The 16394-nt window shown below is 41.1% G+C and overlaps 2 protein-coding genes across 4 annotated transcripts in view; both read right to left on the reverse strand.

Moving 5' to 3' along the window:
• The window catches only part of GAD2 (glutamate decarboxylase 2), a 37553-nt gene extending 37366 nt beyond the window's left edge, over positions 1-187 (reverse strand). The window contains exon 1 of the mRNA XM_062633558.1: positions 55-187. Within this exon, the coding sequence (XP_062489542.1) occupies positions 55-130 (76 nt within the window). The 5' untranslated portion in view covers positions 131-187. The remainder of the gene's footprint in view (positions 1-54) is intronic.
• Positions 188-2992: 2805 nt separating this feature from the next.
• MYO3A (myosin IIIA) overlaps positions 2993-16394 on the reverse strand; it is a 117771-nt gene continuing 104369 nt past the window's right edge. For all 3 annotated transcript variants that reach the window (XM_062633554.1, XM_062633556.1, XM_062633555.1), the window contains 4 exons: positions 9401-9510; positions 6957-6997; positions 5034-5174; positions 2993-3190 (listed from right to left, as the gene is read on the reverse strand). In XM_062633554.1, coding sequence (XP_062489538.1) covers positions 3076-3190; positions 5034-5174; positions 6957-6997; positions 9401-9510 — 407 coding nt within the window. In that variant the 3' untranslated portion in view covers positions 2993-3075. The remainder of the gene's footprint in view (positions 3191-5033; positions 5175-6956; positions 6998-9400; positions 9511-16394) is intronic.

The raw sequence follows: 16394 nt of genomic DNA on the forward strand, positions 1-16394 counted from the left end.
TGCCTCTACGGCTCCGTCGGGCCGGCCCATCCCGGCTGTTGGGCGCTCCCCTACCTGTGCCGGGGCTCTCTGAGGCGGCGGAGCCCTCCTCGGCCCCGAAGGGCCAGAAGCCGGAGCCGGGGCTTGCCATGGCGAAGGCGAACCGGCGGGGCGGGCGCGGAGAGGCGAACTGCAGCCCCGGCGGCCCGAGCGACTGTGCGTGAGCGCGGCGGGCGGGTGGGTAAGTGCGCGCGTCTGCGCCGGGCGGCGGCAGGAGGGGCGGGGGCGCCCCGGGCACGCGTGGGTGGGAGCCTCTCCCGTGGGCGCCCCCGGGACGCGTTCCGCCGCTCTGCCACCGCACGCTGACCCCCGACCGAGACGGGGCGGGCGGCGCCGGGAAGGGTCCCCCGCGCCCTGCACCTCGGGGGAAGCTCAGGGCAGAGCCGAGCCATGGGGGCAGCGTGATGTGAGGCTGCAGCTGTCTCGGCTGGGGTGGAGGGGAGCGGGGTGCCCTGTGCCGCCTCCAACACAACGACGGTGCTGCGGTCCCTGCGGCCGCAGCCCGGCGGGATGGGAGTGGGGAGCCGAGACCCTCTCGGCGCCGCCGAGCTCTGAGTGGAGGGGAAGGGTGATTTTCTGGGCCTTAGCGTGGTAGACAGCGACGGTCCAGCCCAGTGCCCCGAGGGGAGGGCTGGGACACGGATCACTGGGGCTACGGGGAAGCCACAACAATCCTGTGAGCTACAAAGCACCGAGAAATGGCCCCCTCCCTCCCAAGCCTTCACTCGGGCACACCCGCGGCTGCGAGCAGGGGACTCCCGGGCAGCAGCGCCGAGGCGGGGGAGTCCCTGGGCGGGGAAGGGACAACCTCCCGAGTCCCGGCCGCCCCCCGGCCTCGTCGGCCCTGGCCGCTGCGGCGAAGGCGAAGGGGCGTGTGCTGGGCTGGGGGAACTCCGTTCCCCGCTCTTGCCCCTGAGCTGGACAGAGAGGTTCCAGCTGCGCTCCCGCGGAGGTGGCGGGTGTAGCCCAGCGCGATGCCGTGGTGCTTGGGAAGGTTCCTGGGTCCTCCGCCTACCGACCGGGCACCGTTCCCGGGGTCTCCCCGCAATCCCCGGGGATGGGTAGCCCGGCAGAGCTCGGTCTCGGAAGCGAGACTGGAAGAGAAGGAAAACTGCTCCTTTTCCCTCCCCGACGTCGTTTCTGAGGGCAACCAAACCTCCCCTTCCATCCAGACGGCGCCCCGCTCCGTGTGACCCTGGAGCCCTTCCTTGCCGTGACTGCCTCTCCTGCGGCACAGGAGGGCCTTTAAGCCCTAACCCTTGAAGGGAGGCAGGCCAGGATTCGGCCCTGCCGGGAGCCCTTGTGAGGCAGCCCCCCGGGTCCTCACAGCCAAGCCCGGGGGCTCCCAGCCTGTGGTCAGCCGAGGGCATCTGTCTTAGCATGCACCCACATGGCTGTCCCCCTGTTGAAAGCTCAATGAAATGTTTTGATGCTTTAAACCACCGTCCTGATGGGAAGGTAAAATAACACCAGCCTGGGCATCTCTATGTGAAATTACAGGTATATTCCAGTTTCCAAATCACATCAGCATTAAGGTAAAATAGAGGGCAACTCTGGCTTTCCATGGCAAGAGGCTGCTGTGAGGTCTTCCCGCTTTGGCTTGCTCATGCCCCAGTCCATGGTGTTTTGTCAGCTCGGGGTGTAATTCAGGCACAGCCAAGTGTATCACTGCTATGTGCATTTTTTATTTACATTATCGTTTTACTAGTACACGAGAAAGCAACTTTAAAACAGATGTTGATATTTAAATAGTCTGTCACAAACTTTACATTGCAGCAATTTTTAATCCAGCACCTAGCCTTATAACTAGTTAGAGATGAGGAAGCCATGATTACCATTTTCTAGGGAAAGAAAGGGCCAAGTGTGTGTGTGGAACAGACAAAGCCCAGCCCCTGTGGCTAGCTGCTGCTGCCAATTGTGGGATTTAGGAGAGCTAAGCTAGGGAGCAGGATCAGGCCTGTATCCTGGCATCCTGAAATTTGCCATCACTTGCTTTGCAGCTGGGAACACGCAATTATGAATCCTGAAAGGAAGCACAGCAATTATCTGTGTGGTTTCTGTGAAACAAGGTCTTTTGAATAAGGAATGGGGGGGGGGGATTTGAACACGGTGGCTATTGCTTTTATTTCCACTTAATTTCTAGCGGAACTGATTAAGAATGATCATTAAATTTTGACAGCAATCAACCAGAGACTGTATTTCTATTCTTTCTATTCCTCTCTTGGCACCCCAGAGATTAAGATTTGTAAAAATCTAATGCAAAGGAGAACAAAGCAAACACGATTTAAAAGTTCATCACTTAGTCACAAAGCTCAGAGGCAGAGGAGAGGGCTGGATATACTCCCCATAAATGGACATTGCCAACATAAACATTATACACACAACAGTGACCTTTAAAACTGGCTACTAGCTTTACAGTAAAGTCAATAATGAAATAAACTCCCATAATACGCTATCCAATTAATCATTTATATTTATTTTCCTTAAAGGGACGCTTGCCATAAACAGTTCATCCCAAAACTCAGGCATTGTAAACCTAAAATGAGCAGAAATTCCCCTATGTTCTTGTCATTCCCCCCCCCCCCCCCCAGTAAAACAATTTATTAGAAACAATAACTAGGGTTTTTTTGAAGGTGCATGTGGGAATTTGAAAGCTTAACTAGGGAACTATAAACTAAATGATCTATTTTAATTGGATGAGATTGATGAAATGCCAAAAAGAACCATGCATTGAGGAATGTAAACTAGATTTAAGCTCCTTAATGTCTAATAATTTTAAGATGTAGCAGTCATATCTGAAAGAAAGATGATTTTTATATTAGCTTTTTTTTAAGGATATGATGCGACTGACAGTGTCCCTTTGCAATGGTGTGGGCCTGTAAACTCACAGTATTCACATTCACATGAACACACACGTTGTAAACTTGAAACATTGGAGATTTAAAAAAAGAAAAAATGAGGAAGCACATGGTATAAAGTGATAAAAAAAAGATTATGCTAATAAAAGCCAAATGGCAGCAGGAACAGCAGCAGCAGCTAGAACTGCTGGATAAGGCGCCGGCGCTGTGAGGTCTTCCGCAGCAGTCGTCTGTAGTCATAGGGATTATCTTCAGTTTTACTCTCTTCCAGGGGGCTTTCTGCAACCCTCGACCTAGGGATTCAGTACAGAAGTGGTTTAGAAATTGAAGTCAAAACATTTACCTTGGCAAACACTCCTAATCGACTGCTTCACCTCCTCCCTCAGAAGGGGGAAATAAAAGGAGAACGAAAAAAAACCAACTGACTTTGCTAGGCCTCTTCCTGCGCTGCATAAAGCAGGCACCTCGGAACAAACACACTATAGACTAAAAGCAGGTGAACACAGAAGAACAACATGTTCTTCTACAAAGGGGACATAATAAAAGGACACAAAACCCTTGAGAACACAGGGGTGCTTTGCAGTAGCGTTTGCCTGATGGTTATTGAACCAGATTTTCAGTCAATTTGTTTGCTCTGTTTCTAACCTGCCTGTGGAGCACAATGTAAATGTCCATTTCATCTTATTTATGTGTTTTTTTTAGATGGCAAGATGCACCTTGGAAGCCGCCTCTGACAGGCTGGAATGGTGACCTGGCATCAGGTGTTACCGTGAAGCAAGATTAAAAATAAAACTCAATTATTTTGCAAGTGTATTACTTTGAAATAATTACAAACATTTCTAGTGTTCTACATTAGAAGTGTACCCACCAGTGGTCCTACAACAGCATCGGAGATAAACTGCCAAATAAAAAATACTCAATGCTTCACTTCTGTAGTCTGAAATGATTGTGTAGTATTTAGATATAGGTAACCCCATTTGAGAGATGCTGAAGGCAGAAGTATTTATTAATTGCATTCATCTGCTCTCAGAGATAACAGTGTAAATTTAGAAGTTACACAGATATTTTCGCTATGGGTAATTAGGATGCAGCCAGAGCAGCACCTGAAAAAAGGTAAGAAATTCCTTTTAGTAAGCTCAGTGGCAAAATTCTCATTCATCTAAACCAAACCCCAAGGTAACAGATTTGATGTATTTAAGCACCTTAGAAATTCAACATTTTCCAAGAGATGTAAGTTATACGATAACTCCCTGATATTATTATTTGTAATTCCATGCCTCCATAACACCTTCCTGAAACTAATTTAGATCCTACCTGAAAAAATCCACTCCCCCCCTCCAAAAAAAAAACATAAAAAAGGAAGTGGCACAACATCTTTTATGAACATTTTCTTTATTACTATAGATACATTTTCAAATTCATTGATCATCCCAGGTTTACTGTTTCCCTTAAGCTTTTGACCTTTATACTTCCCAAGTTTTTCTTACATATCTGAAGATCCAAGAAGATATAAATATATCAAGACATATAAATATGTGTTTGCATGGGCAATGTGTGTGGGTACATTGGCCAGAGTGAGAATACGAATTCCCTTAGCCCAGCAGAGGTCACCCTCTATGAAGTCTATGTGGGAAGAGAGGAGGTGGAGTAAACCATCCCTTTAGGTTTCCCCTTCTGGCTGTCCACCTTGGTGGGGTCCACCATAGGCTAGAAACATGAGTGCTGCTATAGAACAGTAGGAAAAGGACGCTGTCAAGCTGGTGTCTTATCTACAGAAAGCAGGCAGAAAGTTGGCACGCATCCACCCTATTTAAAACCTAGATCAGAAATACAACTTTTAGGTTCTCCTTCAGTTTAATCTGATTTTAGAACAGATATACAGCAGGATGTCTGTCCATCTCATCTGGCACTTGGGAAGCCAAAAACTAGCAGGTAGGCTGAGCACCAATCATACCACCATTTGTCCTTACTGCATAAAGATAGGAAATTTTCAGCTACACGTTTTACAAGTTAATTTGTCAAGATTGCGCGGATAAAAACATAGGTTTGAAAGTCTTTCTTTATGTGAATCTTTTGAATATCTCAACAAGGTTATACAACACTTATTTTTTCCTACTATTATTTTGTCTGAATTACCTTTCAGCAGCTCTTAGTATTGAAGTCTTGCGCTCAGCTGGGTGTCTCTTCTTTCTTGTGGTAGAACTGCTGTCCTTTGAGGTGGGATCAGTAGATGAAATTTCTTGATAGTAGATATCTAAATCTAGGACTTTGCTTAGACTGTCAATAAATAAGTACACTAGGTTAACAGTTAAACTTTTGAATATTACATTCAACATTCAAAAACAAGGCAACCAAATATCATGAGTTGTGTTTATCCACTGAGGTTCTAAGGAAAAGCATACGTAAGTGCCATAAATGAGTCTTTGAAATGTGACTGCTGTATGATGCAGATAGATACTGAAAATTCTGAAATCCTAAATACTTTTATATGTTCACAAAGCAGACATATATGACTGAAATTGTTTGTATTTGCCATTATACTTCATGGAGAGGCATTTTTAGGGTATAATTCATCTGACCTATTTTAGATATCTCTTTGAGGAAGAGATGAATTATATTGCTGAAAATGGCCATTTTTGTCTCTCAGTACAAAAAGAGAGTCTAAGGCAAATAGTTCAGATATCAGTGTCAAGAATGCAGATGTCTCATATTTTGTTAGATGAATGCTATCCAAGGTATCATATGTACAGAAAAAAACAATCCAACATTCAGCTTAGAATGACCAGGGAAAAAAAATCTCCTAAAAACAACCTGAAAAAAGAAGTTCAGAATTCAATTCTCACATTGGTAGCAACCAGAAATAACTCATTGATTTCAGTTGCTATGTTCTACTAACACAGAGTCAGCCCACCAAAGAAGATGCAGTCATGGAACTGATATAAGATGGAGCTAGATTTAAGATGATTAAAACCTAACTAAGGTCAAATGAGAGAAAACACTAGATTTGGATTTTTAATTTTTTTTTTTTTTTTTTTTGCTAAACAGAAGACAATAATAGGTGTGGGTTTTTTTTCGTTTTTTTTCTTTTTCTTTTTTCCAGGATGCAACTGACATCAGAAAAAGAGCTGTAACAGACCAGACATGGGGGACATGGACATTAAGTGGATCCTTTAAGCAGTGGCATAATCAAGTGCAATTTAAACTGTGACTGAATGAAGCTAGATGCTCTGAGCACATATTGTGTGCATGTAATGTATTTAACTTCCTTTAAGATATGTATTTTAGATACAGAGTTTGTATTCTGCAACTTCAGCTGAGGATAGTGCTAAGAGTTCATTTGTCTTACATGCGTGACCTGCCTACCATAGCTGGCATTCTGTGGTACCACAGCAATGTCACTGGGAAGCAGCAGTAAAGTACAGAAACACCGATAAAATAAAGCTACAATGTACGTCAAAAGCTGTGAACCATGTCTACAGCACACATAAGGATCTAAGATACAGAAAGGCAGAATATATCTATTGCTTGCTTTATTTTTGCAGAGATCCATCAAAATGGGTTAGTTACACTGTAAAGACTTCTAGTTGAAATTTCAAGGACTATTCTTCTTTACCTGTTATTAATAATTATTGGTTTCTTTTTTTTATGATCTATTTCCAGTCATACATTTTTAGGTGAGAATTTTAAGAGTTTTTGTATTTTTGCTAACAAAAAAGAACTGGTTGCTCATTTGCTTTGACTGGAATTTTAAGCACCTTCAATTATTTTCTGTGTCAGAACTATCTTTGATGTGGACCTTATCTTAACTTATTATTATGCTTGTGTTGCCATGGTAAAGGGCCATGCTGCGGTAAAAACTGAACGACTGAATTGTATAATGGGTTTTTGTGGCTGAAAATTACCTATTTTAACTTTGTATATGATGTCCTTCCTGTGAATCACCAAATTACCATGCTTCTTTTTTTTTTTTTTTCGTGCTTTATTCTCCTGGTTGAAGTACAGCTAAGAACTGTTCTAGAGTACTAAAATGACAATAGAGAGATAATGAAAAAAAATTACCTTTCTTTCCTTGGTTTCCGTTTTTCGTCTTGTATGGATTTCTAAGAAAATACAAAATCATTTAAAAAATACTAAAACAAAAGTTTATGCAAAGATATAATTCATCAGCATGTTAGGTAGGAGGGTGTTGTATATCCGAAGAAAAAAGTATATCTAAAACTTTTAAGTATCTATAGTTGTTTTAATGAATGTTTTAATGACAACACTGTCTCACTGACAGTGATCAGTGTCTCACTGTGATGCCAGAAGAATTTCCATGAATGCAGGCAACTCAGTGGAAGCAGGAATAATCCTATTCTCATTAATGTCCATGCAGTCTTGTCACTTCTTGTGGCATGTCAGGTTTTAGTAAAATAAAATGGACACAGGCCCCATTTAAAAAGTAGCATATTAGGTGGCAAGAGTGCCCTTTAGGACACACGACATCTCAAAATGCAGAGAAGATTCATAGGGAATGTGAGTAATTTCTTGCCTCTAATAGATTTCTGTCCCTACAGCAAAACCAATGTTATATTGCAGCATCTAATGCACCACTCTTCAAAAGCAGTACTTTTAAGTGCAGATGGTCTTAATTTTGGTCTTGTGCTTCTTGCAAATGAGTGAAAACTCACTAGGATTAGTAACCATAAAGTCACTGAGAATCAGAAAACCTGGTGGACTTCAGAATGCAGGCAAATTGACAAGACATATAATTTCAAAATGATAGGCTGATTTAAGGAAATATACCACAAAATAAACTTCTAGTGCCTTGTATGAACAATATTGTCAGGCTTCATTTGTGCCTGTGTATCCCTTTAGCTCATTTGATATGCAAGGAAATGAGTGAGAATGGAAGGTGTCGAATTAATATCTGTGACATGATGTGAGACAAATTCTGTTTTACACAGAAGGTACAGAAAAAATGTCAAAAAATGCACTTAGATTGTGTTCTTTCCCTTTCATGTGATCTGGACCTGATAATCATCTAGAATACCTGCAGGTCACAGTGAATTTTAATAAGGTAAGAAATCCATGATAGCTGGGAAAGCTGAGGAAACCCTCAAGGACCTCAGGTTAGAGCTCAATGACTTACCCAAGGTCTACAGATTTAAGAACTAGTAAGTCCCCTTTCTAAGCTTCAGTGTATAGATGTTTCTGCTGAACCTTTCCCTTACCAGTGAACTTTTGGTCAAGAAGACAGGATTCTCTTTTTCACACCTTCTTGAAAAATATGAGTAATTATAGGTAATACTGATTAATACCTTGAAAAACTGCTGCTAAAAATTAGTTTAAAAGTTCCCTAGTACTAGTGCAGTTTTTGTTTGCACTGTTGTGATGGCTGTTTTCTGATATGGAGCTAGCTGTGTAACAGATCACCTTTCAGAAAATACTATATTCCTGACTGTACAGTATTGGTTTTCTAAATATGCATTTACTTCAGAATTCCCCTTCTCCTCAGAAATTTCCTAACACAGAATTCAGTGTCATGCCTTTCATTTCAGTCCTTTATGTCACCAGTCTTTCTTTCACGAACCAAGTCTTATTCTTACATGTGATTTTATTCTTAAGAATGTAATTTCTTTCCAAAATATCACTGTTCCAAAGCTGTGCTATTTCAAAGCCCCCATAATAAAACATAGTCGTATTTGCCCTTTTTGGTATGCCAGACACAACTATCCCTAAAGGCCCTGGTGACACCTTCTGTTGAAAGGAGAAGCAATTGCTATGGTTAGTTTATTAGCTGGGCTCTCACCGGCTGTTAAAATAGGTCACTCAGATACAGGCACCTCGAGCAAAGGAGTTTAATTGCTTTTTTGTTGGAACTGCTTTCTGAGCTGCTTTTACATTTTCTCTGCTGCTTACTTTCTTGACTTTTTTTTTCTATATTTAAGGGCACTGAAGTCAAGAGTGGAAACCAGCACTTGGTATCTGAACTTGGACCAAAGGCTATATATAGAGACACTCAAATCCATTAGTCTCCTGAGCTGCTGGTGTTTGCCAGTTCCTTCATAATCACAATCTGACACATTTGTAAAGGAAGTTACAGTGTGCATACTAATACAGCCTGTTTTAATATTTCCTCTCTCTGCAAGATCAAGCGCTAATTTAGATGCTCAAAATAGCTCTCCAAACAAACCTCTTTCTCTCCTATGACTTACAAAGAAACTGTGGAGACCAGGCACTTAATCTGGGTATTGAAAGTGCAAATGCTGCTTATGCATATAATGGATGTACGTACATTTAAGTATGTACCAAAAATTGGTCTGACTTAGGTCCCCAGCCAGGGTAAGTGAACCTCAATTTCAAATCTAGTTTGAAATGTGAAGTTTGCGGCCTGCCTCCTTTCAGCAGGACACAGCTTTAATGCTGCATTAGAAAGGAATATAGCAAGTTGGGTGATTAGAAAGGAAGTTTAGGTGGGAATTATCCGGCAGCTTTAGCCCACAAAAGCTTGCTAAACTCACATGTATTAGAGTGTAGTAGGTGGAGTCTTCTGGATTATTTAATGTCTTGGGCTTCCGTGGCCTCCTTGGGGGTCTCTTCATTGGGCGAGTGTCTTCTACTTTGGCTGCAACTGTAAAAAAAGCAGAAGATTGCAATGATTATTTCTTCTTAGAATGGGAGGCTTTTATGAAAAAGGGGGAATTTCACTGAAGAGGAAAAAAAAAAGCATCCATATAGCCACTTTTACTGCTTTCAGTAATTGAAGAAAGCAACTCTTTCAGGCATTTCCACCACTAGCCTGGAAATAAGAATGCTTTTATCCATTTGAGTCCTGACTACCCACAGGGACACATACCATGTAACAAATGTCAGGCTGAGGCAGCCCAGTAGTCTACCTGGCACAGGCTTCTTCTGAAAAGGGCTGGTGCTCCACATTGAGAAAAGGGTAATGATGAAAAAATGGGAAAAGATGTGTAATGGCTACTGGAAGGCTACCATCTTGTAGCTGGATCTGGGTGCTGTGGATGCTATTTTTTTCAGGCCCAAGTTATCATTAAGGTGCTGAATCAAAGCAACAGCATCAGACCTCTGATTCAGAGGTTGGTCCTTTACATTATCATGGTGTAGATTTTCCTCAAGGTCTCCTGCCGAGGCTATTCATTTCAAGCCAAATCATGTACCACTGGGCAACACAGCATGACCATGTCCATTGCATCCAGTGTAACCTAGTTTAGTGTGCTCAATTTCTGGTCTTTGTATCTACAAAAACTTTCTGCAAACATGCAAAAAATGCTTTCATTCTAATGGAAACAAAATTAAGATTTTTAACACAAAATGAAACTGCTGTTCTCTAGCAGTCTCCAAACTCAGAGTTGGACACTGACTCATGGATTCCATTGGTTGGCACACAAGAAACCAGAAGAATCTCCTGGATATTTGCTTCCTTAAAATTTATATGCAATTCTGGCAGTGCTAAGATGTACAGCTGATACGGATTCATGCCTGTTTGTCACAGAGCCAATAGAGTGCAGGGTTCCTGCAAAATTGACTGTGAGGCTGAGGGACCACAAATGTACAGCATGGTGAGCATGATCACCTTACAGTCAGCTTCAGCTACAGGAAAAGTTAATAGGAGGCTATCGTAATTCCTTCATGATGAAGGGGATTGCACGGCAGCAGAACACTGATGCTAGAGGTGGATCATTGGGACACACGCAGGGAGATGAACGATGTCACAACACAAGGTTTAGGCACAGTGAACTGTGCGTCCAGGTATACTGCGTTATCCAGTGAGGTTTTATATTGTCCTTGTCCCATCACAGAAGTATTCAGGGGACGGTACATGAGAGAAAACATCTCCTCAGAAATGAACACAGTGTGAGGGTGGAATGAGGATTTAGCTCCCAGTGAATTACTGAATTGTGTTTTGCTGATCTAATCCTCCTTCACATGAAGCAACTTTAACTCTCTAACCCAGATGTGCTAAATACATGTGATTGAGTCTTGGAAGGAAGGATGTATTTTGTTCTCTAATGGCCATCAGAAACCCCTTTTACATGATAAAAATAAAAACTCTTGCAATGTACCTCAGGCAACTCTTTAATTAGGAGGTAGCACAATCATTTAAAATGAGAAATGATCAGTAATACATCAGTGTTGAAGCCTGCAAAATTAGCTGTGTAAGTTTTTTGTTCTGTGTGATAAATAAAGGCTTGTAAAGGTCACAGATATACACAGGAGCCAGAATGAATAATGTTAATTTAAATTGTAGTTGGATAATGATTACATTTATTGTTTTAGTTTCTTATCTGAAATGCAGACTGCTTCTCATGTAATCAATGAACAAGTATCTTTTAACATTTTGCACTTAAGGAAACAACAGTGTTTCTAAGCCAGGGTACAGATAATTCATGTTAAACAAAGAAATTTAGATGCAATAAATTCATTTCACTAACCTGTGTTAAATATAAATTACATTCTTTGATTTGAATAGGTATAGCAGCCCTGACTGTGCTCTTATGTGTGCTGTTGTTACCTCGCTGCATTTCAAATGGGACACCTGGAGTTACGCAAGTTTCCATTTGTGAGAGTACAGGCATATCTTCCCTATTTTAAACACAACAGGAGCCTAAACTGGAAACAATATCTTAAAAAAAAAAAAGAAACAACAACCAAACTTAAATTTCAGTGTAGTTGAATAGAAACACCCAACCCTTTGTCTGTAGGATGTTTTCAAAAATTGTGTCAAATATCATGGCTGCATGAAAATCTGGAACAAGAAAATGAAGCCAAACTGGGGCTTTAGGAAAATCCCAAGGAAAAGGCTCTCATAACACCTAAAGATTTGTTATTGTTTCCTAAGAATTCATCACTATGTATGCTGTTACATTCTTTAATTCATCACTGTCAAACACATAAAGCATTATCATATTCTAGATTACAATTATTCCAACTGAAATTACTTATATACTTCTTCTGTATGTGCTCTGCAAAGAAGACTCCTATTACACTGAAAACCCAGCATTTTGACAATGCTAAAGGTTTCAGTAAAAAACAGATTTTCATCTCTGCTTATGTGTTGTATATATGTATGAGCTATGCAAAAACGCAATAGAAATACTATGTTGGGTTAGCCAGGCTTTGAAGCTTGGATCTCCGTCATTTCTATTTAGAATTACATATGGGGCTGAAAATGCAATAATGAGTTTTGTCTCCAAATCACATAGTAAGTAAGTAAAACATAGTTTGATGGGCTTAGCTTGCTTTGCTTCACCAGAAGTGAACTTGTGATTTCCTTCCGGACTTAGATTTGTGTTCATTGCCATTGAAATAAACTGATGTGGTAGTTGTTTGTACTGGACAACTCACTGCACAAAGCAAAACTTGTTTTTTTATTAGTTTCCAGTAATTTGAGAAATCATTTAATTAGTAGAGTTAAAGATGGAATGGAAGTTAAATACCCAAGCCTGATACAGGGTGAGTTTGATGCACTTGTTTTTCAGATGGCCTATACTTTCCTGTATTAGGTGATGAAGCAAAAAGGAGGGGTAAAATCATTCATTTTTTACTAGGCCAATTATGTTGCTTCTAGAATCCATGACAAATAAAAGGTTTTATTGAAGCCCACTCTCTCCATAGTAAAATACCTTATATCCTATTTTTCCTTAAGACTTCAAGTATCCCTAGCTAGATCTGTCTGTGTGCTTTATATGTAAAAGGAAAATTGAGGCTTTCTATCTAACAAACATTTAAATACATCCATTACAACATTGATAAGGAAACCATTCACAACAGGAGCAGTCAAAGCACTTTGGAAATATCAGGTTGGTGTTATCATTCCTATTTTACTAACAGGGTAAATAAGATGCACAAATCAAGATACATTAAGACTTGCTTAGGGTTTATGTCCCAGTTAGTCATTAACACAACTAAGGGCTGCACCAAAGGACTGTGCTGAGACTCCTGCCTCTGCAGCCAGCCCATGCCCTGTGATTACATCCACCTGAACAGGTGCTGTCAGTTCCACAATATGTGCCTTGTATCAATGCACAGGAGAAACTGACTCCACCACATTTGATGCTACACAGACGTTCCTTTGTAAAGGTTTTACCAAGAGGAAGACAGGTTAAACAAGTTGAAAGGAAGGATTTTCTTCAAACTGCCCAAATGCATACAGTCAGTACTCAGTCGAAACAAAGAGGTTTTGCTCTTGTGACCTGGATGCTTTCCTTTTGAACATCAAGATTGAATGTTAGCTATGCCATAACCCACACCCAGGAAGTTAAATCTCTCTCTTGCCCAAACCTGATGCAGTCTGTCAAAACATACATTTGATCAAGTGATGATAGAAAGCTTAATAAAAGTTAAGGTCATTCTCTGTCAGAATGAATAAAATACAGAGTTAAGGGTCAGTGAAGGCATGTGGACAGTGTGGCTGCCAGGTAACATTAAAGAAAGTTTAGCAAATCTAAGAAAAATTCCTTATTCCTATCAGTATCTCAGCTAGCTCATTTAACACTACCTCAAAGGTTCCCACTTAAGTTGCATGCATACTCTTAATTCTATAGTGTTCAGTTACAAGGTATTACTACTTTCATACTCAGCCCTCACTGAAAGATCCAGATACACTGAAACAATAAGAAAATTTAATTTAGGAACAGCTAATCTAATGTATGTGTTTGCTGGACACCACCACAAACTATGGGAACTGTGGAGAGCTGCATGTGCTTGAAACATTCAAGTAGGAGCAAGAAATGCTTGAATAAAGATGAGTCAGTATCAACAGCCCTTTAGGTTGAACTGTGTCTGCACATTCTGACACACAATGATAAGCTTGGAAGACAACAATCTCAAGGAATCAACATCCAAGGATACTAATGTAAATTAACTTATGTCTTACTGCAGATCTTATACTGAAGACTGAAGGAATAGTGTGGTTACAGCTGTGATAATCATCTAAGTGTTGAAAGGTCTCTATTTATTAGGCCACCTGGAGAAACAGATAAACCTCTCTTTGGGTCATTTAAGTGAAATGTGACATGTTTGATTCAGCGCTGTTCCACATCTTATGGGGACAGAAGTATAAAGACAAACTCAGAATAAAGTAGGAAGAAAACAAGAGTAAGAGCAGGGTTTTGTAGAGGAGCTTGGAGGAAATCAGAAAATGCAAATATAGTAACTGGAATTCCAGGACTTGACAACAAGAAGTTAATAGGTATTACTGCTTACAACATTTATGTGCACGCATTTTTACTGTCCTAATTATACACAGTGTGAGGATACAATTACTCAAGTTTCAGATTTGCATATAGAAAAATGCTCTTTAGCATTCTGGTTAGCAATTTTTAAGGTATTGTTTGTTCATAGGATGCTTACCTATGTGTAAGTTCTTAGCAATCGGGGAAAAAAATCAAGGGATTATTCTGGCACACATCTAGAACTAGGAACAGGAAGAGACCGAGAACTTCGCAATTGCAAATGCCTAAGTCCCACCACACCCACTGAGAAAAGCAGTTTTCATCTCTGGCTGACACTAAATAATTTCTGAGAGTCTGGTAACCTAGGATTATTTCTATATCAGAGAGGGTGTTTACGGAAAATGGCTGTATTCCGCTTCCGTGATTTCCCCAATTTTATGCTCTGCCATGAATTTGGCCAACTCCCGAAACAGATTTTGTATGTCCTGGCTGCATAGTGCTCAAAGGACCACTCCAACAGCTGAGAACAACCAGGCAGCAGAAGTGCTTGACTACCCTGCTTTCCTCCAGTCCTATGCCTTAGTGTTTCCTGGCTTGCAAAGAAGAAAGACCAGTCAGTGAAAACTGCTGTGCTCTCCCAGTGCTATAGGCTCCCTTTTCCTTGCAAAGGCTGCCCATGAAACCCCTATAAATAGTGCTGGGGCAGACTACAGCAGGGGGAATCCTGGATTAAAATCCTGCCTGTCTCACTGCTTCATGTAGCTGAAAAGGTCCTCAGCTGCAGCAGAGCTACTTGTACCATGTGAATTTTATTCTAAATATAGAAAATTATCTTCCTGAGATTTTGCACTTGAACTGTCATTTAATACTTAGAAGGATGGGCACCATTACTCATCTGGAGAAAAAAAAGAGAAAAAAAGTGCTCCCATAATGATCAAATTCCCCTCACTTCAGGCTTTGACCTCAAAAAACTTGCAGTGGCTGTTTGTGCATTTATTCTGACACCACAGTAACCCAAGGCTCACTAACAGTCCAAAGGTGCAGTCCTTGGATGGAGCCATTATGTTAAGCTGAAAGCATTTAGCAAGCAAATATAACCTACTCAGAAATTCGAGCCACAGGGAAAATTGTTTATTCCAGGAACTGTGTGCAGCTTGCTTTATGCATTTTTATAAATACAAATAAATTCACTTAAGAATAACTTAACCTTGTGGATTTAGGATTTATTTCACCTTTTCGCTTGTATGTTCTTTAAACTGCAGGCTTTGTGTTTTTATTAAAATGAGCAGTTTTGAAAATCTGAACATGCTTCCGTGTGCCCTACAGCTGTCCCACAGTTCCTCCCCTTCTGTGGGTAGCAAGGTAATAAATGTTTTATCAAGCTGATCAATGGCCACCTACCCACAGATGAAGGCAGGCAGGTATTCCTACCTGGCATACAGCTATAAAATACAATTCATGTGTTATGGCTGTAAAACGACGTATAAAACTAGTGAAGCTAAGGAAGAAGTGTAAATAAATGCAAAAGACCAAACTAATTACAAATAGGTAAGTACCGCATGATTTATAGAACAGATAAAGCTCAACAATCCTTGCTTTTATAAGGGTAGGACAGCAAAGGTAGTCCTAGAGGGAAACCTGCAGTAAAAGCCTATCTTTCTTCTGTAAATGTGTGTGTACAAATTGTACTGTAACGTTGTCCTGGGTTTAGCAGTAGCTGTGTGGCTGAGTTTAAACCATGACAAATGTATAATATAGGCAAGAAGACAAGAAGGCTTCTCCCTGTTTAATAGACAGTGGATCACTCACCACATCTACCTGATTCACTTTAGCATGATAATATGCAGTATATTACCCCAAGTCTTTGTTTTATATAGTTATCTTGCTTTAATACCCTGTGCTTTGGTCATAGCTAGAAAGGAAACGGCTTTCCTGTTGTGTGGATTATGTTCAAAAGTGGAAAGAGAAAGCTCACATTCAGCGCCAAGAAAGGTCTTTCAGTGGATCCGTTAGCTATTATAAATATTGCCATGGGGATGTGAGAAATCATGGCTCAGGTCCCTGAAGCCATCGCTCTATATCCTAGACAAGTGGCTGAGCCTAGTGTACACTGTCAAACCTGCTGTGCTGCAGAGTGATATGTCACATCATGGGCAGGAAGGCCAGCAGAAGGCAGTGCTTGACTAGAATCCAGCTGTCCTTTGTGCTTTTTTAAAGTTCAAGTCTGGTAAAAGACACGTTTGTTATGCCTGCCATCAGTAGCCGCAAAAGTTGTATGAAGTACTTGGGTCAGCAACAGAAAAGAGTCCCATTTACC

The sequence above is a fragment of the Pezoporus occidentalis genome, unplaced genomic scaffold, assembly GCF_034315485.1.
Source record: "Pezoporus occidentalis ecotype Australia unplaced genomic scaffold, CSIRO_AGI_Poc_V1 ctg40, whole genome shotgun sequence".
Lineage (NCBI taxonomy): Eukaryota > Metazoa > Chordata > Aves > Psittaciformes > Psittacidae > Pezoporus > Pezoporus occidentalis.